General features: G+C 50.5%; 1 protein-coding gene across 1 annotated transcript in view; it reads left to right on the top strand.

Annotated features, from left to right (window-relative positions):
- LOC105458613 (protein dachsous) overlaps positions 1-24288 on the top strand; it is a 67732-nt gene that overhangs the window by 25942 nt on the left and 17502 nt on the right. Inside the window, exons 4-12 of the mRNA XM_011704080.1 lie at positions 8735-8898; positions 9270-9674; positions 12011-12419; positions 17041-17319; positions 18253-18476; positions 19027-19693; positions 19776-20123; positions 22188-22514; positions 22599-22995. Of these exons, the coding sequence (XP_011702382.1) occupies positions 8735-8898; positions 9270-9674; positions 12011-12419; positions 17041-17319; positions 18253-18476; positions 19027-19693; positions 19776-20123; positions 22188-22514; positions 22599-22995 (3220 nt within the window). The remainder of the gene's footprint in view (positions 1-8734; positions 8899-9269; positions 9675-12010; positions 12420-17040; positions 17320-18252; positions 18477-19026; positions 19694-19775; positions 20124-22187; positions 22515-22598; positions 22996-24288) is intronic.

Below are 24288 nucleotides of genomic sequence, written 5' to 3'. Positions count from 1 at the left end.
TTACGCGCCCCTGATCGCCGCGCGGGAGCGAGGCCGGACGGACGAGAGAAAAGGATCCCTTCGTTGGAAATTTACGGTGTATATATACATATATACGCATCGCGTCGCGAAAGAGACAGCGGCGGGGTAATAACGAAAAACTGGTGCCGTTTAATGACGAGCAATTTGTTCCCTACATTAGATCACTCCGTGAAGACACGCGTTTCTGCCTGTGTGTACATAAATTGCGGGTATGCCTACGAATGAGACAGGTAATGAAGAAGGATAATTAGTCAGCATCGCGTTTCTGCGATCACGTTAGAAACGCCAACCACGTGCAGCAGCAGCAGCAGCAGCAGCAGCAGCCACGGGCAGCAGACGCGCACTTTATTTAAAGAAATAATCATCGGGGATGATTTATGAACTGTTTCGTGCACGAGTAACTGTCGGTCAACCTAACGGAAGATCACTCTCGCGCCCTTCGTTTTTCTTTCCACGTTTAGACAATTAACGTTTTCGCATTCGCACGATTTATGCTCCCGCCGCGTATTGAAAATCACAACGGCGAGGCCGCACGTCGCGGGGATGCGAATTTCTATTATAACACTCGCAAGGCATCATCGTTGCGTTCGTTTCGCCGCGCCAACGGGATATTTCCCTGCGCGACACGACGACTTCATTTCAATATATCCTCCCGGCACCAATTAGAAGCTTCGCTTCGATCTCTCATGGCTGGTGCGCGCCCACACGGCACACACGCATACACGTATATACGTATCGCAGTGGTAAATGTATAGCCTCGGGTGCATTATCGAAGGGAAATAAATAGTACCTGCTACCGCGATTGCATGAGCAACCTCGATCTTCGTGTTCGTCATCATCATCGTCGTCGCCGCGGTACGTCGTGCATGTGAGAACGACCCAGATGAAAACAGGACAGGATCAGCAGCCGCGGAACAGGGACAGAGCGAAAGAGAGAGAGAGAGAGAAAGAGAGACGGGGGACACGGAGATGAGTGGGGAACGAGAGTCAAGGAACTAGAAATGAATTCCATTTGTGCGATTGGAAGGGGAGGACCGTGAAGTGGAATAGAGCGAGATGAAAGGAGAGAACGCAGGAGGGACCGAGCAAAAGAGACTGGCACGAAAGGCAAAGGGAAGAAAAATTCGCGGGGACCAGGCGAGGAAGGGAAAAATTTAGAGAAAATTTCGAAAAAAAGTTGTACACATTTATTCGCGCATTGTGTTTAGAATTGAATAAGAGAGGGAACTGTGTAGGCGGGATCATCCCGACTGTTTTGCACTGTCAATACTCGGTGGAACTCAGTATGCAAGTGGTATCGCGAGCGCATCGCGCATGTTCACGCACGCCGGCATGATCGCGCCAACACGCATGCCGTGAAAGCACAGGATATGCTGATCGGTAAACATTGACCGCTACCTTCGCCATTCGCGACTACTTGTCGATGCAAAAAGGAAAGGAAACTCGCAATAACGTCCACTCATAGCGCAACGCCTTGATTTCTCCTCGCGCGTCCCTATATTCAGACATTACGATTTTCTCGATGTCTCGCGTCCCATTTCAAAATTTGTCGAATCCGTGGCGTCGATTTGCCGGCCGCTGAGAGAGATATACTTCTCGTATAGAAATCCAACGTCTCGTTTTAGCCGTGCCATTCCCGTGCGGAGGACGCATAAGGGCGAGAATCAGTAATGAGTGCGTTACGGGTTTCTTCCCTGCCCCGGCATCGCCGGCAAAAACTCGCTCTCGATTCGATCCACGATGCCGGAGGACGAAGGATACGAGGAGGAGGCCGGGAGAATCCAGCGCTGGACCGGCGATCTCCGCGAATTAATCAAATACGCGAGCGATTTGTCTTCGTTACACCCACGTGGGCACCCCGGGGGGACGCGTGTGTAACTGGGGTGACGAAGCCCTCGCGAACAACCGGCACCGGTGGGAGAAAAACGTGAATGTGCTACACGTGCACCTTGCACGAGGATTATTCTAAATAGAAATAACGACTCTATGCGACGAAAACACCGCGGAAATTTATGTATACATTGCAATATTTTTTTTATTTACACTCTCGTCAATTTAACGAAATGTTGCAGAAAATTTGTGAATGCAACAAAACCATAAAATACAATCAAAAATTTATCTGGATAAACGTACTATTTAAGTTTCGCGCAATAAAGTTTTAATACACATCAAATTTAACTTTTTGGCAGTTTATCAGAATTGAATTTTATCTGTATGTTCTAAAGATTCTAATACACTAATTATAATTAACTGTAATATTTAAATCGGTTGAATGATTCTTTGCGATTTTTTGGGGCAAGGTAAAAATCTGAACTGCGTTACTTAAGTATTACAAATTTGTATTCGTATAGGAAGAACGCGCGATTTGCGGGCTTTGATTTTATTATACCTCAAGATTTATTGCCAAATATGCGTATCTTAATGGCTAGCTTTCTCGCCACGGCGGCTTATACGGCGGGAAAGGGACACAGATTTGTCCGGCGTGTCATACCCTACCGAAGTCGCGCGTCGAAATCCTTTTGCACGGGCAGGATACTCGGAGCGGTATCTCGGCGTATCGGGATGCGGAGTAAATCGTAATTATATACGGGGAGTAGTACAGGATCGGCGGACCCACCTCTCGCGGCGGAGAGGGCCCGTGGAAAAAGATCACGCGGACGTTTAATAACACGGGTACCGAATGCTGATGGGTAGAGGTATCGCGGTGGATATAAAACGCGTACGTCTTCCAGACCAGTCTCGCGGTACCAACGCATTCGCGTAATTACACGCGCGCCGCGCGCGCGTATATATACGTTCACGCAAGAGCCGCGGTGTTTCGATCCCTTCGCACATACATTTTACCGAATGAGCCGATCCGAAGCACGAAGTATGCGGTACCCGTCGGACACGCATACGCGTGTCCTGCCCGCGTGCGAGTGCGTATATACTCGCGCGTACATGCCGGGTGTCTGATCGGACAATCTTTCGGATATTACGAAACGAGCTGAGGATGATGAGGATTGTGTCAATGTCCCGATGTGTAAATTATGTGTAACGCGAAATTATTCAGCGTTGAGAATTTTAAGAGACTTCGTCGCGAATCAGATTTTCGTGATAATTTTATTGCAATTCTCGAACGAAGTATGAAACATTCCCCAAAGTGCTATGGGCACCGAAGCGTTTGTGCCGTTATTCGCGCGTGTATATGCGGATATATACGCTTTCCGTACTGTCGCGTGACATCGTCATTCTTGATCTTTTCATTTTTAACAATTAAACATGTACGAGCTCGGATAACGAAAGGATTAACTTTCGGGAAGTGAAAAACAATTCAACATACTCACAGCCGGTATGACGCGCAGCAGCGGAGATGCAGCGCAGTTACGTTGTAATGTCCATCTGGAAAATACAGATACGTCCGAATTGTAGCAAATAATTCACGCGAATAACGCCAGAAATAATTAATATATATGTCATAAAATAATTATCGAATGCATCTTAATTTGTTATTTGTTTCTCAGATAGATATGTAACAAAATAATTATATAATTATATAATTTTGTGACAAGCAACTTCCTGCCGCAAACATAGAAATTTATATTCACAAGTACAAGAAGTTCTCCTTATTTATCTCTACAAAAAATTCAAATCTATTAAATCCAGATAGATAATTTACCTTGTGGTTGCCCCGCTGTCGCCTGACGCCTCCTAGGTCCGCTCCTCATCTCTCGCCTCACTCGCACAATACACACACGGGTAATTGCGATCGCGCGCGAGCACTAATTAGTAAAGGACGACGGTCGCCCGACAAGTTGTGCACGGCACTCCCGACGTTAATCGCACACGGCGCCAACTTTATTACATCGAGACGAAAGAACAACGTGAAAACATAACTCATATCATCAACGTTATACAATATCCGCGGCGTGACGAGCAGCGACGGGAAATCAAAAAGTCGCGCGGTCAACTTTACGCACGACGCGCCGCGGCGACTTCCTGTTCGAAAATCAACTCTAACCTAATACCTCTGTCCGCTTTTTGCGCACCTCGGATTAAAAATGAAGAATGTGCTCGCCCTTTAGAGCGATTACCATCTCGTATATATCGTATGGCGTATGTGAATACCTATAAACATGCTGATTAAGATCGAATCGAAGATAGATACTTGCAGCGAAGCAGTATCTCCGAGCGACCGATCGGTACGATCGTTCGTGGCGTCGCGCGTCGCTTCGCTGACCGCTCATACGCGACTTTCAAATCTCGTGATACACATGTTTATAATGAGTAAACCGTTCGCGGCGTTCGCTATCGACATGCGAATCTCCGCTACGCGCGGTTGAAAAATATACCACAATACGTGCGGTTAATCATGACTATACTACACTATAATTAAAGTCGCATCGCGCGACGCTGGCCGACCGCCCGACGCGGCGACGAGTCGCGCGAGGGTCTCGCGACCGCGGCAATTTCACTCGGTACCGCGCAGCCAACTGAAATTTAACATCGCGCGCGATATATACTTCGGACGCGCGTGAATCCTGCGGACTGCTCGTTCTTTGTAACGAATGACGCGACTGAAACGAGACGTACTTCCGTCGGATTTCTATACGAGAGAAATTTGTCGCCGATCGGCGAATCGACGCCATGGCTTCGACAGGATTTGCAACGAGACGCTCGACGTCGAGAGAATTATTTCGTACTGTATATTGATACGAAGTCGCGGAAAGATCAATCACGCGAGTCGATAATAATTACCAATAATTGCTATTCGTAAGGAACGTCTTGAGAAGTGAATAGAGAAGAATAATACATGGGACGTCCCTCGCGTCGCTGCTCATCACCTCGAGGCTCGCCGCGCGAATGACAATACCGGCGCGACCTTGCGTACGGGCGCTACGCGACACAAGCGCCACAAGGTCGCGTACACCCCCCGCGCCCCTCCCAGAGTCCCAGCCGGCTTCGTTACACAAACTTTACACTGCAAAACATTCAACGTAACGTGAAATTAATAATTCACTGGACATTCCATTCCTTACGAACGAATCGCCAATACCTGGCCTCTTGTTACGCGAATATCTCGATCGGACGATTCCCGCGTTGTTAATCTCAAAGTAATAACTGCACCGACGAGTGTAGTCGACAGTGAAAAAGTTTACATATTATTTTTCAATTTTCGCAACGTTTGCAATATGGATACACGTATTTTTTTTTTTTTTATTTTCACAACGTTTGCGTACACGTGTATATACGTACAGTTGTGAAAACATTGCAAAAATGGAAAAATAATTTTCACTGTCGATAATAAAATAGTGATTTGGTCACGCGGAACGATGTGTTTGTTATCCTCAGTACAGCCAGAAGCGTTGGTAATGTCAATTACCGTTCTTCAATTACCCGCGGGTCCACTTGACAGTCACGAAAATTTACCTTCGGTCGACCGTCTTTAGTAATGTCTCGGTGGGTATAATAGTCAAATTACATTTAAATCGTAAGTTTAAAATGTGACACACGCGTGACACATTCGAATCTATAAGCGTTGTTGAAGAAACAGTTATTCCCTCTAAATGTCGTGGAATTTCCTTCATTGTTCTGCATTCCGGTTGCATCGCGGAGCTGTGTATAATTTACGAAGTGGCACGATGAAAATTAACCGCGACCCTAATGATCGCGTTAATAGCTGCGCGATACCGGCGTGAAGTTGCATGCAGCAGACGCGACTGTCGCGACTGTCGCGAGCAGAAGGCGGAGCGTCGCCGCGTCGGGCGGTCGGGCAGCGTCGCGATGCGACTTCAATTAGTGAGTATAATCATGATCGACCACGTTCGCGTTTTTTTTTTTCAATCGATTTGTCAATCGCGCGCAACGGAGTGGATTCATCGTTCGCACGTCGGTGGCGAACGGTTTACTCATATCGTAGACACGTACATCACGAGATTCACTCGATCAAAGTCGCGCGTACTTACGATCGGCGAAACGACGCGACGGCCGTCGGCGTCGCTATTATAGAGATACCACTTGGCGGGTATATCTATCTTCGATTCGATTTCAACAGCACGTTTGCAGGTGCATTCACGTATATGCCACGATACGAGGTGGTAATCGCTCTAAAGCGCGAGCGCGTTCTCCGTTTCTAATTCCGAGGCGCGAAAAGCGGTGAGCAGATAAATATAAATTAGGTTAGAAGACGGGAAGTCGCCGCGGCGCGTCGTCGTGCGGGAAGTTGACCGCGCGACTTTCCGATTTCCCGTCGCCGTTCGTCCATCGCCGCGCGACATCGCGGATATTACAACGTTTACGGAGAAATCGGAGTAGGAGGTGTATAAGTCGGAAAATTGCTATGCGACAGACTATAATCTAATGCGCTCAGACAAAATTATTTTACGATAAATTCTATACCTCTATAACGCTTCTATGCGAAAGGAGGAAACGAGGGAAGGGGGGAGGGGAAGGACGAGTGAGTTGAATCGAGAATAAATAGCGGTCTATAAATTATGCCGTCCGCGTACGCGATCGAGTACCATCTTTAAGGCACTGGCCGAACGGTCGATGTCACCCGATGTCACCGGCGACACAGACATCGTCGTCGACAACGCGGACGTCACGAACCGTGGAAATGGAATGGACAGCCGTCTCTCTCTTCTCGAATCGACTCGCCGAGACGATAACGTTCTACCGTCTACCTGGTTTTTCCTGTTGCATCGCGACAGAAAAACTTGATCGCGCGAGATCAAGCCGAGACGGGCAGTCGCAATCTCGTCGCGGCAGATCCCGCCGGCGGATTTGTCGAAACGCTATCTAGGAAGGGCACACATCCCAGATCCGAGTAGCCGCAGTTCCCGTTTCGGTCCAGACTCATCGCGCGCGTCGGATCGATCGGGGAGCAATTATCGCGTATACGCGTGCTGGTGCGTGCCTTACCTGCCGCGTGCGTGTACGGCGCGGGGATACGTCTGTAATTGGATGTGGTCTCGCGTCGTGTTTTCGCGGCGCGACGTCGGATAACGCAGGAAAGGCTCGTAATGAATTGCCGTTGAACCGGATTTCGTACATCATTAATAAAACGATTAATTGCCGATTGCGAAAAGTAAACCGAACAGGGGACGCTTTTTCATCAATTTGATTAAGATCCTTTTTACGTCGAAACGACGTGCGTTAACGATCCGCCTTTGACTCGATATTACTGACAAACTAATGATTTTGAGAGGGGGATCTCACTGAAATAAACTGTTCAATTATACGGCATCATCTATCAAGCGGCGGATCGGTGACACGTCCTGGCGCGACGCGTTAGATCTAAACGGATCGTCGGCTATCACTCGAGAGGGCTTGAAATACTACGATAATTCTGACTTTTTTTTATTTTCCCGCGAACTTAGCATTCTTATGATTCTCAGGAAAATGTGAGCGTGTGGATTGCCAACGGCGGTCATCGTTACGCTGAGAAAACGCGCGGCCGACCGCGCTCGCTTGAATCGTTCATCACGGAATTGCATCTGCCAGCGGTAATGACCGGCCAATTTGGCTATTAATTGATTCCGAGGCAGCGGAACCGGCCGGCTCGCGCGAGGAGGTCGAACGAGGTCGATGTCGTGGAATCGATAAATCGCCATCATTCATCCGTCGATGCTCGCTCGCGCTCGATCACGTGCGTGTTACGGAGAACACACGTGCCCCGCTTGTTCGCGCCGTACATACGTCGAACGAATCTCGATACCTATATACCTCGGTATCGTCGGTACAAACGCGGACCGCGGGCCACCTCGCCCGTCCGTGGTACGTCCATCGCCGAAGATCTACCGTGAGATCGTGCCGCCGATCAGATCACGATCCTTCGAGCGCAACGCTCCCCGATCGTAACCGTGACGAATGAGATCTCAGCGACGCGCGACAGCTCTCGCCCGAAGGATCTACTTAGCGGCGCACCTTGACTAGCCCGCTTTTACGGCGGACCCTGTGCCGCCGTAGTTTTAATGGAGAAATAAATTTATCTCTTTTTTTTTATTATACGTTTTGCACAAGTAGAAATAATAAAGAACATGTGTGCAGGCAAATTTCGATTCTGTTTCTAATTTTTACGAGTTAAATCGTGACGCGAAGCAACTGTGACTGACGTCGCCAGCGAAGTCGAGCAGTCAACGTTCTTCAGTCGACGTTCAGAGCTACTAGAGTATCTCGTTTCCGCGCGAGAGATCTTTAAAGTGACGCCGCACGCCGGAATATTTTTCTGATCGATGCGCGCGTCGTTTTGCTCGTTGAAGATCATTTTGATGTAAGCAAAAGCAAATCAATTTGACAACTTCGTTAGAACTTTGCATGGGAACGACAGACGGTAAACTGACTTTAACTATAGCTATCGATCTCCCGGTTTAGCCGCGGTCGCGACGTAAGTATCGTGATTTAATAGTAACTCACGTCGATCAACTCAACGTTTGTTGGTGAACCAGAAGCCATTATGAAAACTAAATTGCGATAATGCAAATTTCCATGCAAATGCAACCGGAAACTCAACTACTTTTTGATACCCGCGTCATAATTTATCGAGATTATTCTGATATAACTGTTTTAATTAGTCCCCGCTGAACGAGGTGGACGACGAGACTTATTATGAATAAATTAACGCAATATGTGTTTCTCTTCCCTCGTTTAAAGCTATTTTTCCCCCCTTCTTTATTTATATCTGATGCATGTATATCTGTATACATTATTTAAATTATGTATTCTGCATTTGCAGGCGAACGACCAAGCAGGTTTTATCTGGCAAGTGAGGAAGCTGATCTCTCGCTGGATCCCAACACGGGGATGCTGAAGATTCGACAGCCGCTCGATCGGGAATCACGTGACAAATACGTTCTCAGCGTCGAGGCACGTAATGGCGGCCCCGTTGGATATTGCCAGGTAAATTGCGCGTCCAGATAATCATCGTATCTCGGTATTAACTCACCGTAATCATAGCCGTTTATCCGTGTTCTCAATATATTTACCGTGAATGCACACATATAATAATCCCGAAGCGTGCGAAAAGTCCGCGCTACGACTTTTTGCGTTTCCCACCGATATTATTATATTAATATTCAGTGAACGACGCGCGCGTGCTCGTTAGTGAATTAGCATCGTGTGTTTTGAAAAACGTGGAGTTTAGTTTGTCGTTTACCAGTTTCGCGTTAACGATCGAGGCACACGAGAGTACCGTTTGCGTGCCGTGAAAAACCGCGTCGCCGAGTCAGTCGCAGCGCTTACGCGACATCCGTCCATGCTTTTTCTTACAGCTGGAAGTGATCGTGGAGGACGTGAACGACAACGCGCCGTCATTTGGCACGAACACCGTCCGCATCTCGGTGCCGGAATCGCATCCTCTTCACGTGCCTCTGTACGTGGCGCACGCTACCGATCCCGACATCACGCCGTTGCTGCCGATACGCTACTTTCTCGGTCAGAACAGCAACAACCTGTTCGGGATAGATGTGCGCAGCGGCGAGCTCTATTTGACGAGGCGATTGGATTACGAGACCCAGCAGAGGCACGGCCTCCTGATAAGTGCCCTGGACGGCGCCGGGCTCTCGTCTAACCTCAGCCTGAGCGTCGAGGTGCAGGACGTGAATGACAACCCCCCAGTGTTCGAGAGGAACGAGTATCACGTGGAGGTTCCCGAAGGCGCCAGGCTCGATTCCCAGGTGAGAAAAATCTTCATTACACGCCCGTCACGCGAGCATTTGTTTGTCGAGAGGATGCGGTAGGGTTCTTCGAAAAAGGAAGCGCGAAGGAGAGAGAGAGAGAGAGAGTGAGGGGTAGAAAGAGAGAAAGAAAGAGGTAGAATTTCTGGATCGGATGGTAGTGGCAGTAGAAGTTAACAACCTCTCTGTTCGGCCTTTCTTCCGCTCTTCATCGGTATCTCTTCGCGACGCGAAGCGATCGTTCCCTTTTTTTCCTCGGCCGGATTCTTTTTTGCTCCTGTGCGTCGAAACGTACTTCTCTCCCGTCTCTGGGATGCGTAATTTTATCCGGGACAACCAGGAAGAACGCGCCTGGTGAACCCTTTGCCCCCTCTCGTATCGCGAGGCGTACGCCACGGCTACCAGTCTACTCCCCTTCCGGGTAGCTTCTCTCTCGAAAGAGAAGGGAGAAGAAGACGTTGACTCGCGAAGTTCACCTTGTAGGCAAAGAGAGAATTAACCCCGCGCCGGTTAGGAACGGAATTAACCGGACGTTGCATCACGCTGCAGACGAGATTAGCCGTGGTTGCTCGACGAACCAGTTCGGGGCCGGGAGATGGATAGGGAATGCCCGATAATCTGATATCTAGACGCGGCATGTTGCCGCGGTTGATACCGATTGCGAGCAGCCGCGAGTTCCACGAGAGAGCGGCCCTAGGATTGATAGGTAACAGTCGATAGGCCCGCGGGAACGCCGCGCCGTGCCGCACGGTCGATCATTTCGCGAGAAAGTTTCCAACGGGGAAAGATCTATCACGTTACGTATAGCTTATATCAAAATTAACAGAATTTCGATTGCGTTTGAAAAATTAGAATTTTTGCATTTTACTCGAACCTGCGCGAATCCTCGATCTTTGTCGTCGGGAGAACGCCCACAGTGAATCCGATGCTTGTGCGAGCCTCGGAGATACGCCGGGTCCATCCGCGAAGATCGCCGATGGCGACGTGCAACTCTCCCCCTATAATTATCTACACATATCAGTCATTATCCGGCAAAAAATCGAAATAAGAGCGAGCATGGGTCGACGGCGAGGTTTTGTGACGAGGGGACCGCGTCTCGAGGAGAAAGAGAGTCATTAGCCGCGAAACTCGCGAGAAGCGAGTAGTCGTTGGCGCGCGGCTGATAGGTCCTACGCTTCGTCGTCGGCGATGGTAGCCCCGCGGTATACGGAGCGAACGTAATCCTGAATGCGAGGATATACCGATGACGAATGGCAGTGAGATTCCCGCCACGAGATACGCCCGTTAAACGACGTCGCATTTTTAATACAACGTACAGACGGATACGACAGAGTGGAGCTAGACGTTCGCGACAGTTCGCGCTCCATTCTCTCTTTCTCTTTTTCGGTCATCTCGTCCCCTTTCTCTTCCTCTTCCTTCTTCCCTCATCACTCGATCTCCCGTTCTATTTTCCTCCTAGTATACCCGGTTAGATATATATATCGGTGGTATCTATCGGCAAACAGATCTGTGAGCTGTCCGGTGGTATCCGGACAATATCTCAGCCACTAGTGTAGACGTTAGAGGTGGAATGAGACAGAAAGATCTCTGAGCGAGAAGGCGAGATAGATACGCGGCGGGGAGGAAGTAGTTGAAGAGCGAAGGAGTAATCTGGCAGAGTGAGCGTAACCCTTCACCCACCGTGAACTAATAACGTACAGTTAGACACATTACGGCCTGCTCCCACGTCAGGTTCCTCATCTAATGATAACCTGCGTCCCACCCCCTCCCGATCCGCCGCGAAGACAACCCGGTCGCGCGGCGTCTCTCTCATCCTCCTCCACTCTCCCGCCTCTTTCCCTCCGTCTTATACCGTCATCCATCATTCGTAAACCGCGGGTTCATGCGAGACACGACCTTATACACTCCCGATCCGTGCGCTTTTTCTTGCTCTTCTTTTTCCTCGACCTTCGCAATTCACCATCCTCCCGCGCTGGAAAACATCGTCTGGTCCGAACGTGTTTAGGGTTCGCGGTACTTGGGTACGTTTTAATTAATACGGAACGACCGGATCGACTGGTCCGGACGCCGCGCCGCCTCTCTTTTTCCCTTCCCTTTTCTTATTCTTTCTCGCTCTCGCGAGATCGCGAGAGCTGTCTGTGAATGATGCGATTGTTCTTGTTTCACGATTTTCATCGTAGTTCTGTTCGTCTGGGACTTTAACATTCCATCGCGCATGCCTTCGTGTTTTCGAATTGTTGTATTAAACGTAATAAAGTCGTCGTCGCACTCGCGTGCAATTTAATGACCGCAAAACCAGGTTACATTGGTCATCGTGAATTCTTTGTCATTTGCAGATTCTTCAGGTGACAGCGGTGGATCTGGACACGGGAAACAACGCGAGGCTGAGCTATCGTCTTCAGGGCTCCACCGCTTTTCGCATCAGCCCCAACACCGGCTGGATCTACCTGGCGCAAAGTTTGGACCGCGAGACGCTCGATCGGCACATCTTGACGGTTCTCGCGGTCGACAACGGATCGCCCGCGGCGACCGCGAGCGCCTCCGTGCTGGTGACAGTCCTGGACGACAACGACAACGATCCGCGATTCGAGAAGGACTTCTACGAATTCGAGCTGCTTGAGAATCTACCGTCGGGCACTCTGGTGGGCACCGTGAGCGCCATCGATCTCGATATCGGCAAGAATTCGCTTCTCAGATACACGGTGGTCCAAGTCAACAGCAGCTTCGCCATCGATCTCGACACGGGTAAGAGGCTATCTCAACATCTTATTTTCCTGTTTTTCATTCCCCTCGTTTTCCGTTTGCACTTCGTTTGCGTCGCCGTCAAACGCCACGGTCAAAAACGTCGTATATGTAGTAGTTCTCGTCGTAACGATGCTCGAGTGTTTGCAAAAGCCGGCCCGGGTCCGGGGCTTCGAGGACCGTGAGCCGGAGATGCCCACGCAGCTTGAAAAAAACTCGCGGAGAAAAATATTGGCGAATCGTTTCCACGGGTACGCCGAGTTTCGGCCCGCGGTGTTCTCGAGTTGCTTGCGAACGTGTAATTCGAGAATTCGTTGAACGGACCCGGCAAGAATCGCATTATTCTCTCCGCTCCGAGACCGGCTCGTTCTCGGACAAGTTAAATTCACACCGGAGTTACCGGTGCCGCGCTACTCGACAACCGTGAATAAGAGATGTACTACAAGGAGAAACTTCCTGATTCGGTGGACCCTTCTCGGTGCTTCTCGCGGGTGACAGTGATCGATTCGCAGCGATTAACATTTTGGTTGTACGTTTGGAATTTCTTCCTTCGTCGTGACGCTTTTTGCCTCGCATTATTGTCATACTCGCGACGCTTGCGCATATTTCAACGCGGTCGCAGGAATGCGTCGCCGCGTAGCGGAAGCGAACTCTCCGCGCCGTGATCGATAATACAATCTTCGTTGAAATCCTATCGAACTTTAACTTTTTACCGCATTTCGGTTCTCTAAATTATATTCCCTGCCCTTCGTCTCGAAGCGCTATCGCAAGCGTAATTGTACTCCGCGTCTACCGCGAAGTCTTTTATTTCCGCCAGGTATTCTCATACATCGGTCTGACGCCTAGCCGATATCTCCGTGTCTCGCGGTCTCTTTCTCGTCTACGTTCCGCCGTTGACTTCTATCGCAACTCTCCTCGCGTCCTCGCTCGCTGCCAAGTGCGGCAGCCCGCGGTTACTTCCTGTCTAAGACAGGTTCTTGGCCTGTTAAATAAAAATTGAACGCGCCTTCGCTAGCTTCTTATTAATTCTCCGAGTCTGAATCGCCGGTGTGATATGTTCCACTCTCCCTTGTCCCTTCGCGTTCCTTTCACAGCAGATACGATAGGAGAGGAATAGACGTTACGTTCAACGAAAGATCGATTTAAGCGCGAGAGACGGAAGAAAAGAGACGCTCACGGGCGGGAAAAAGAGAGAGTATTAAATACTAAATGGCCCCCAGCCGTCGGCGCGTGTAATTTACGCGTTGCTCTTACGTCAACCCAACGGCCCTTTATGGCCGCGCCATTGTCGAACGATTTCGTAATCGATGAAAGAGTTCCTGGTATTCCCAGGTAACATTATTCAGCTTCCCTCTCTCTTTCTCTCTTTCTCCCCCAGACTATTTCGAAATTCTTTGATAACGTTTCATCACTTTAAACTATACGTTGTAATGCGATCGTTAAATAAATCGAACATTTTACAAATACGACCGCCGAGGTTTAAGCTCGCGATGTCGCTCAATGGCGATTTACCAAATTACCAGGCTGTAGTAACAAGAACGACACGAGGATCGTTTCTTTTTTTTTTGTGGGATCTCCGTATAGCTCATTTTAGGTTGCAGCAGTGTGTACGCTTCGTGGGTATTAAAATATAATCCGGTAAGAGTGGCGCTTTCGCCTGGCCGGCGTGTAACGAATCATCAGGAACGGGGCCCGGGGCCCGTCACACGCCGCGAAATACGCGCACACGTATAGCGGCGTGCACCGCGTGTGCAATGCGCGCAGTTTGATTGGCATGCGACACGGGAGTATTTGTGTACACGCTCTCGGGCCCGAGAGGCCCGGGTCTCTCTCTCTCCCTCTTTCTTTCTTCGTTTCGTATCCGCTGCCTGTTTGCAGAGGTGGGACTTCTCGAGTCATCCCGACCGCGCGGTCGCGGAGAGGATCCGAGAGGCAGAAAAAAAGATGAGGGATAACGACGGCGATGAGGGGGTGGGGGAGGGGTGGGAGGAAGGGGGGGGGGCGATCGCGCTGCCGGAAGTATCAGCTGTCTTGTCGTACGAGTACTTCTATATTAATCCCCGCACTGCATGCAGCGCGACTACACATTGTCCGGTCAACGGACCTGCGGCGGAGTGAGTTGAAATTTCGCCCGGCCATTGTCCTTCGATCGGCTCTAACCGCGAGAGATCGCCCATTGAGAAAACCCTCGAGCGCGGCGCGGAGAACCTCCGCTCCTTCCGCGTAGGTCGCCCCCGTAACACTCGCTTAATGGCGCCCTTTTCTCCATTCATCCAATTAAGGCGGCCCCTCGCGTGTTGGCTTACAATGTCGGGAGAGATCGACCGGCGGTGATTTATGGAATGGCACGCCCTTGTCCGCGATGATACGCGACGAGAAGAGTAAGGGAATATTCGATTGTCAGTGCGACTCGACCGGTTCCTAATATGTACCGGGTGTGATCAGGGGCCGTTAGCAGTCCGATATCCTCCTCCCTCCCCCCCCCCCTTTCCCTGCACGGGCGTTGAAGACGTTCGTCGGAAATGTCGAAGTCGCGTTCCGTCGTCTTGCGCCTCTCTTCCAATGCTGACACTCTCGCACGTCCCGTACGATTTCTTCAAGCTAACGCGATCGATACGAGCGATTATTGCGATCTCAGGAATTTCCGTGACCTTACCGCGACCGACTTGCGTATCGATCGGATACCTGTTGCAGCGCGGCCACGTGCCATCTGCGCCACGTGGCCTGTGTACTGTGCGCGAGCACGGACACGCTCGCTTCAGGCATGCGATAATACTTGTACAGTGCTACCTTGTAGCGGTCATCTTTACAGCGCGTTGACTTTGCGCGAGAGAGATCTGCGAAAAGGAAAAGATCCGTTCGATAATCTGAGATCGATTTAATACGTCGTACGTGTCCATCCGGTGTGCGCCGCGTCGTGATGAATGACGATTACGGTCGATTTATATTATAATTAAGCACGTGATATAAAAATATCTCGATCGGATCTCGGATTACTTAGCGATTTATTTTTCAGCGGCGAGCATGTTTAGCCGCGTTTTCCCCGCGGCTTTCCTACGCGTCGATAATTTGGTATGTGGTTTTGCGTCGGTGATGAAATTAAAGATAAGGTTGCTCAGCTAGTCCGCGACTTAGCAACGCGCGCGCGGGGCTGCAAAGCCGTCGAGCAGGTTTCACGATGCAGAACTTCGATCTAATCCCGGTCTGGGATTCCTCGCGTCAGGTTTCCTACCGTTCATCCATTCGTCGAACGACTGTTTGATTTTCGAGAAACCGACGCCGTGCCGTCCGTCCGTCCGTTCGTCACGGGACGCGATCCTCGGGCTCGTACATCCGATCGCGGCGATGGATTTCCAAATATTGAAAGAGGCACGCGAAGACAAAAAGTCACGTTCCCCTTACGAGAATGACGGTGAGATCGGTCGCGCGGTCCCACGGCTAACACGAGAAACGCATTAGCACGCGTCCCACGATATACTTCTTATTGTTGCGCGATGGTGTATCCCCTAACGCGCGGACGATATCGCCGGGCCGGCCGGCGCGTTTGCATGTCCTCCGTCGATCGTTTGTCTTGTCGACGACGGAGGACGGCGGCGTCGTCCAGCCACCGCGTCGGTGGCGAACGCCGGGACGGGTCGCCGATGGTTCTCGATTAGGTACGTCGAGAATTCAGCATGGTGGCACCCCAGGCCAGACCGAGGGCCCGGCGTCGGCGCGAACATCTTACAGAGGTCGTCGTCTCGGGAACGAATTATTATCCCGATCCTTTTCCCAGATCCTGGAATAGTTCTGCTTCTCGGCTATAGTCGCTCGCTTAATTATCCATTAATACGCCGACCGTGCATCAAAGTAGGGAGACCGAGTTCCTTCTGCGCTTTTACTCCACCTTTCCCCTCTTTTACCCCCGCGCCGTGCTCTTTCCGCGCCCTCTCCTTCGCCTCATCCTCGATTTTCTTATTTGTACCTTCGTCCTCCTCTCCTCGACTCTGACTACTCCCTGCGATACGTACGTAATTATGGTAGACCTCGTTACACGCGACTACGTACGCCCCTAGTACGATTATTATATGCGAGGAGAGAGAGGGAAGAAAAGAGAGAGAGAGAGAGCGAAAGCGGAAACGAAAAATGAAACTCCCGATGTATCGAGGAGTACGAACGACCGCTGCACAGATGGTTCTTATGCGTATACGAACGATTATCCAATTAACCGTTCTCGACGAGGGAAATTGATAAGGTCGGTCTAGACGTCCGCGCGATCGACAAGAGACGTCGACCGGCCATATTCGATTTTATACGAACGAATACGCTCTCTCATGTGCCTTGCGCGATCTCTCCATTGGTCGCACGAGTGCTTGAGAGAATCGGTACGTAAGATCCATCAGGCCCACAACCTTTAAGCATCATCTAATATCAAGACAGACCGGTACGGAAGCTTTTTGTCGCGCGCCCATAAATATATTCCCCGGCATCCACTAATAGACGCTACCCGCAGCGCTGCGGGGAATTGCTAATAGATCGTTAATAATTCGCTATCTATACCGCCGGCTAAGCCCGACGCTCGTCGCGTCGCTCGTAGAAGCGCAATGAAAATTAATTGTTTCTCTTTCCCCCCTTCGCTCGTCAGGCGAGATCACCACGCGCGAGCCGCTCGACCGTGAAGCGAAAAGCATCCACGAACTGGTACTGGAGGCGCGGGATCAAGGGACACCGTCGAGAGCCGCCAGAGTGCCTCTGAAGGTCACGGTTCTGGACATCAACGACAACTCGCCCGAGATCGTCGATCCGCAGGGGGACGTGGTCAGCGTCAGGGAGGAGCAGCCACCGGGCACGGAGGTCGCCAGAGTGCGGGCGCTGGACACGGATCTCGGTGAAAACGCCTCGGTGACGTACAGCATCCCGAAAGGTAAGGGGACGGTTTGCAACCGTCGAGTTTAACGCCGCTTTAATTTACCCCACGGATGTCTTAATCTCGCGATGGTAAGGCCGTTTCATTCTCGATTACCCCGTTCGTCGCTGTGTGTGCGACCAATCGGTTGCGCGCCGCTCGTCTAATTAAGGAAACCGCGCACGGACATGATTATCCCGGTAAGAAAATATATAAATTACAATTAGTCCTGTGTGTGTACGCGGCCAATAATTGCGCGGCTTCGTTACGAGGGCGCCCGGGCTCGTGAGCCGCGGAGAGTCTGCAGGAATAATAGAGAAATAGCGAGAGGGTACTTACATGCCGGAGATTAGATGGCGGACTTGGGTTTTTTTTTTTTCTTACCCGGCCCTCGACTCTCCCGCGGCGGAGCTAGAGCTTTTTGAGACTTTAATAACCCAGCAGCAATTACAGAAACAATTATGCACGGTCTTAAAAGCAGTCGCGGCCCGTTTTTGCCGGGCGTGTTATCCGCCTAGCGAAATGTGCCCGGCCGCCTATGAGGAATCGTTACCGGACGCGAGCGCGCGAGCGCGCGCTGGTTACGATCGGAATCGGATTTTCACGATCGCGCGTACTGGACGGCGAGAAAAGAATCTTGATCGCGAGATTAAATCTTAACATCGCATCGCGGGATATTCTGTAATATTGTCGAGGAGCGCGCAACGATGTACCCCGTCCATGTCAGTGCATTTCATTCCGCAAGCTCTATGCGCGGCGCCTATTTCGCGTACACGGCTCTCCTCAGAGTCAACGGCACAGATATCAGAGAGTTTTTCTATGCCGCACTGCAACTCTCCCGCGTTCAAGTTCGCAACAGCAGGAATAATCGTCCAGACGATTAATTTTGCCCGTCTATCTCACGGCGAGAATATTTCTACTCGCACAACCTGACTTCGTTTTCCGCTGCAGATCGAGACTCGGACGGCTACAATGTCTTCACCATCGACCCGATCACCGGGATGATCAGGACCAAGGTCGTGCTCGATCACGAGGAGCGCAACGTGTACCGGGTGTCCGTAAGGGCGACCGACGCCGGACATCCGCCGCGACACAGCGAGCGCGTGTTGCGAGTCGAAGTTCTGGCGCTCGCGGATATCCGGCCGACCTTCACCAGCAGCAGTCTTACCTTTAACGTGAGTACTATTGACCTCGCCACCCGGTAGGATTCATTTTCCCCCCCATCAGATTTGTTTCTGGCTTCGCTGGACGCCGTGGATCTCCCATAGTTGCCTCTCTTGCAATTATTCATTAGAACATTTATGATCGCGCTAACATCTCTCCGACGGCCGTCTCGCCGCCGTTGTTACATGCGTCTCCCGCGGATAGCTTCGCAACAATTTATGCCACGTTAGAAATTCTGTAGAAAATTCTATGGGAGATTGAAATTTTATCGCAATCTTACGATCTTCGCGCGTTGTTATTAATCGTTGAATTTAACATTTAATTTTTTTTCATTTAATTCTTTGAAAGATGTATGTCCTATAATAACTTAACATTTAACTTTCTTATTAATTAATACTCATAAATAATAAATCTAAATATAAGTACATATTCTGGCTTTGTTATGTGATATTCCCTCAGTTTCAATCGATACATAAATTATCGCCAGGAAAGAGAATATTTTTAATAACACAGAAGAAATAAAGTGGAATGGATTTAATAATATATACTCGACGCATTCAGGTGCGCGAGGATGCAAGTATCGGGCACGCGGTGGGATTAGTTTCGGGAGCGGGTCCTACGGGTCGCGTGGCTTTCACCTTGGACTCGTTGACGCCGATCAGCGAGTTTCCAGCTTTCGACGTCGATCGCAGCTCGGGCCAGCTGGTAGTTGCCCACTCGCTCGATCGCGAGAACGTCAGCGAATATCACCTGGAGATCCGTGCATTAGACACCACCTCGCTCGGGAATCCTCAGAGCATCGCCGTTTCCGTGAAAATCATCATAGAGGATGCCAACGACAATCCGCCGAGTTGGCCGGATGATCCGATAACTGTTAAGGTGTCCGAAGCAGCAGCGATTGGCTCGACCATTTACAATCTGACGGCCAGCGATCTGGACAGCGGCCTGAATGGCGAACTTAGATACGGTCTCGTATCCGAGTTCCCGTCGAAAGGTTGCTTCGCCGTGGACTCTTTGACCGGCGCTTTGACGTTGGCCAAGCAATTGGATAGGGAGGAGACAGAGGAACACATTCTGATCCTGAAAGCATCGGACCGGGCATTACCGGGGGAGCAGTTAGCTTCCACGGTCACCGCGAGAATCGTCGTTATCGATGACAATGACAACGATCCCGTCTTCGTCGCGCCTGAATTTAACAAGATAAACGTCGCGTCGAATCTTCCGACCGGTAAGTTTCATATCTCGTCAGCTGCGTGTATTATAGAATCATAACACGATTAATCAAATTCTTATTTTCTAAATCTCATCAGGTACTAGCCTGGTAAGAGTCGTTGCCGTGGACAAGGACGATGACGACAACGGTCGGGTATCTTATGTGATAACCTCGGGCAACGAAGATTCACGGATCATTGTGGGCTACGACTCGGGCATCGTAAGCCTCGCGAAGCCCCTCACAAAGCCGTTGAATCTCGAGATTACGGCCAACGATCACGGATCGCCATTCCGCAAGGCCGTGATGAAGCTGAATGTGATTCCGGTGGCGGCGCAGGCGAGCGGACCTCCTCGGCTGTTGTTGCCTAATCCGATCGCCAAGATTTCCGAAAACCTCCACGTCGGATCGCATGTGATGAACGTTGCAGGATCAGCAATTGGTCAAGGTAAGACTAAAGATTTTATTGCGTATAATTACATATATCTTCATCGTGCTCAGTTAGACTAAAGTTTATCAAATTCGTTCATTTTGACAACTGAATATAAAGTTTAATAACATCATCGAGCCAGATCAAGTGAATTTTCAATTTATAATTTCGAGCGAACCGACGAAAAAAACGACGTATTCACGGCGTACAATAATCGTGAAAAACAAAACAAGCAACGCGATGCTTGTCGATTCCCAAGGCGTAACAAGGACGCGCGGGAGGACCAAAAACGGAGGATACCCTTAGGCACTCCGTCCTTATTGTTTCGATGGTGCGTAAAGTTTCCGTCGGTGCAAACGGGACTGTCAATTTAACGGTGTGTAGGGCGATCGCGGTTGAAATTACAGTTCGCTATCTCTCGTACTTCTCTCGGGCGTCTCACTCGCATTCTGACGATCGCGATTTCACCTTTCTTTCTTTTCGAGCGAGCCTTCGGCATAGACAGTACGCATTGGAGTTCGCCGCCACCTACACACTACACGCACACGGTGCCGCATAATCGCGACTATACGCTCGCCGCAGCTAATAGGAAAGCCCTGCTATGAAAATACCTGGAATAATTGCCTCGAATCCGGCCGGTGTCGAGCATTACAGTAAATTCAGCGAAATGACTCGCGCGGCTCGGACTCCCTCGGGGTCGTCGACAATGCCGTTCCGCTCAGAGTACCCCGCTGCGGCCGGCTCTGTTCGTTTGCAACTTCTTCTCGCGCGCACGCCTTGGCTGGAAAAGGCAAGTCGTGGTCTGCGCCGGCCGAAAAAATTCCAAGATTTGTTCGTTCCGTAAAATCGTCATTTTCACCGAAATGCGTCTTAAGATCCTTCTACCTCGGAAAATGCGATAACGTGCTTTCGAGCGAGCTCGTTCGCGTTCTTTACGACAAACGTTGGCGTATCTTCCGTGTGATGCGCGGAATTAGCGATCTGGCGATGCTGCTAATTATCGTCGCGGGAGTCTCGCGAGTGTATGGACCGGACGAGTCCGTCGGCATTATATCAGCGGTCCGGCGAGGAGTCCAGCGTTCAGGAGAAAAAGACGCGCTTCTCGAAGGCGATATTGCTGAAAATTGTCCATCCGTGTAATTGAGCCTCGCGTATATTCGCATCAACGTCTAATGAGATTTTATGCAAGAAAATCGGTAATAAGCAAAATGTCAATTACGAGAATTTGATAAACGATCACGTTTCCTGGATGTGCTTACACACACGTATCTTCGTGCGTGCGATGGTCACTATATGCATTTCGCGCCTCATTTCTCCGCGCTAGATCCGCATACTTGCACTCGATCCAGCCTATTTCAGTCTGACGAACAGTTGAAGCACGATAAACCAGCCCCGCTACGAAGTCAGACGGTATCTCCGGTTCGCCGCTTATCTATCGCGACGCCGGACGAGCGCATTAGCGCGTCTCACGGATGCGCCGAAGGTGCCAGTCCCTCGGGGTCCCGACGCGGCGGCTCAGCAATGCGTAGAGGGGAGGTAGTTGCGAAATGCGGGAGTGAGCGTAGAACGCCAGGAAGGCAGCAGGGGGATTAGAGCGAGGACGAGGCGAAACAATGGCCGCGTATATCATCGTGCCGCCGGCCTGCCGCGGTACGCATAGGCAAATCGTCGGCCTCCACACCAACGCGCGCGATTTCGCGTGTGCACGCACGCACGCATGCACGCACGCACGTAAGCACGCACGCACACGACACGTCGCTTACTTACTGGAAACACGACGAAGGATGGCCGCGGCGCGACACGCACGCTAAACCGCGTCGCTTTGTTCTAAGTCCGCTAAAAATTCGACGAGCATGGAGCTAAGCGCGCTGGAATTCGAAAATCGAAAGCATTAAAGTCACCGACGTGGTCGCCGCGCTCGAACCGGAAAATCACGCGAAGCCGCTGAATCCGCGAAAAGGATGACAATTTATTTATTCGTTTGGAAATAAATTGATTATTGTTATAATTATTATTTTTTAATTCATAAAACATACGCGGACGCATCTATATGACGAACTTTTTGTTTCGCTTCGCGTATAGGTAACGTCACTTTCATCATCCTGAACGGCATAGCTTCGAACAAGTTCGCCATAGCGCCCAATGGTCAAGTCACTCTTCGGGGTCCTCTGGACCGCGAGGAGGTCGCGCATTACTCAGTTTCCATCTTGGCGAGGTCCAGCAAACTTTTGGACATCACGACTCTGGAAGTTGTAGTGATGGACGAAAACGATAACAGTCCGGAATTTCGGCCGGGCTCCTGCTACACTCTCGCCGTGCCGGAAAACCAGGAAACTTCTGTGATCCACACCGTAGCTGCGACCGATCCTGACGATGGCAAGAATGGCGAGATCTTCTACACTATCGAAGGTGAGTGGTCCCGTCAGACGCGGCGTATGAAAAATCGTGTAAATAAAATTCGAGGCTTAATCTTTACATTTTTTTTAATTCCAGGCGGCAACATAGGCGCCAAATTTGCGTTAGATCCGATCACCGGGGTGTTGTCGATGTCAAGTTTGGATCGTGAGCACGTGTCTAAGTACGTGTTGACGATTTCGGCCGAGGACAGGGGAAGGCCGAGCAGGCAAGAGTACTGCAACCTCACCGTGATCGTGTTGGACATCAACGACAACGTTCCAGTTTTCGTGCGGTCGAACTATCCGGCGAATTACTATCCCACGAAGTATGTGACGACTGTCTCGGAGGACATCCCGCCGGACTCGAGTGTGATAACCGTGAAGGCGATCGACTCGGACCAAGGTGTAAACGGGAAGATCACGTACGCCATCGCCGAGGAGACTAGCTGGCTCTTCAGGGTCGACAACCTGACTGGCGTCGTTACTACAGCTGGGTGAGTGCACACGTCCTGTCGTTTGCTTTTTTTTTACATACGGCTTCCCTTCTTTCTTTTACCCTCTGTCACTGTCGTCGTTTCCTTCCCTTCTGACCTTTTTCTCCGTTTCCTTCTCTCTCTTGGGTCTCTTGTTCAGCCTCTCTCTCTCTCTCTCTTTCTCTTTTCTTTTCCTTTAGACCGTATACAAGTCTCGCTTCGCGATCTCGGCTACCAACCGACTAATTTCATCCTGGCGTTAATTACCGCGACCTTTATTACACATCCGATTAGGATGTGGAATACCCAGAGGGATATTACGCCGGTAGTATAACGTCGTAAAACGGGAAGTGAAGACGCGCTCGCGCGCGCACACACACACACACACGCATCACACATACGCAAGGGAGAACAGCCAGTCGGTTGGCAGTGAAAAAAGCTCGATGCTCGAGGGCAGTGGGGGAGGAAGGAGCGGTGCGGTCTAGGAACGTCGTAAAATTATAAAGTCAGTCGATGCGCTTCACGAACGACGCACTATGGCCGATTAAACGATTCCGTATGCATAACCCGTCGGCACAACTCGAGATACTACTCCTTTCTTCCCCCCCCTTTCCCCCCGCGTTCCTTTTCTCTTTCTTCTATCTATCTATATATCTATCTGTCTATCTATCTACCTATCTCTTGCTCGGCTCTTCGCCGCGCTCCGTTCGTCCCCCTCACGGGGCCCGTCTGCGTCTCTTATGATTACGCGCGTAATAAACCGATATCTCGGAACGTCGTTAAGGCGAAGACTTTCCGTGGCTTCCGTCCATCCCACCAAACAGCAAGGTCGTGGTTCGTTAATTAATGGACGATTTCGCTGCGGGCTGCCGCGAACCTTGATCCCAGGGGAGCGCGCTGACCGGTGATCGTTAACCGCTCGATACGGTCTCGGCGGTACCGAGCGGTGGAAAACCCTCAAACGCTAATTGCGCGCGCGAACTTCGCGGAATCGAATTCAATACCGAGCCCTTATATACAAAACATTAACTTTTATGGATGGACGGTTATACGGCCGTGTAAAGAGTACCACGGCGATTAGAGTCGCCTGCCCCCGTGTCGCCATGTCCGGTGCGACCTCCCTCTCTGAAGACGACCGAGTGATTTCGATAAATCACTTCCACGCCGGGAATATATAATTTGCTCGTTGCAAATTATTATACGGAGTCGCCGTAAACCCGCATGACCAACACGCCCAACGTCCGTCTCGGTGACTCACGATTCGCGCTTTAATCCCCGTGGCAATTAGTTGTCCTCTCGTCTTCCAACCCCCCC

The sequence above is a fragment of the Wasmannia auropunctata genome, unplaced genomic scaffold, assembly GCF_000956235.1.
Source record: "Wasmannia auropunctata unplaced genomic scaffold, wasmannia.A_1.0 LD334508.1, whole genome shotgun sequence".
Lineage (NCBI taxonomy): Eukaryota > Metazoa > Arthropoda > Insecta > Hymenoptera > Formicidae > Wasmannia > Wasmannia auropunctata.
Note: the sequence above shows the minus strand (reverse complement) of the source record. Positions and strands in the feature narration are given on the sequence as shown.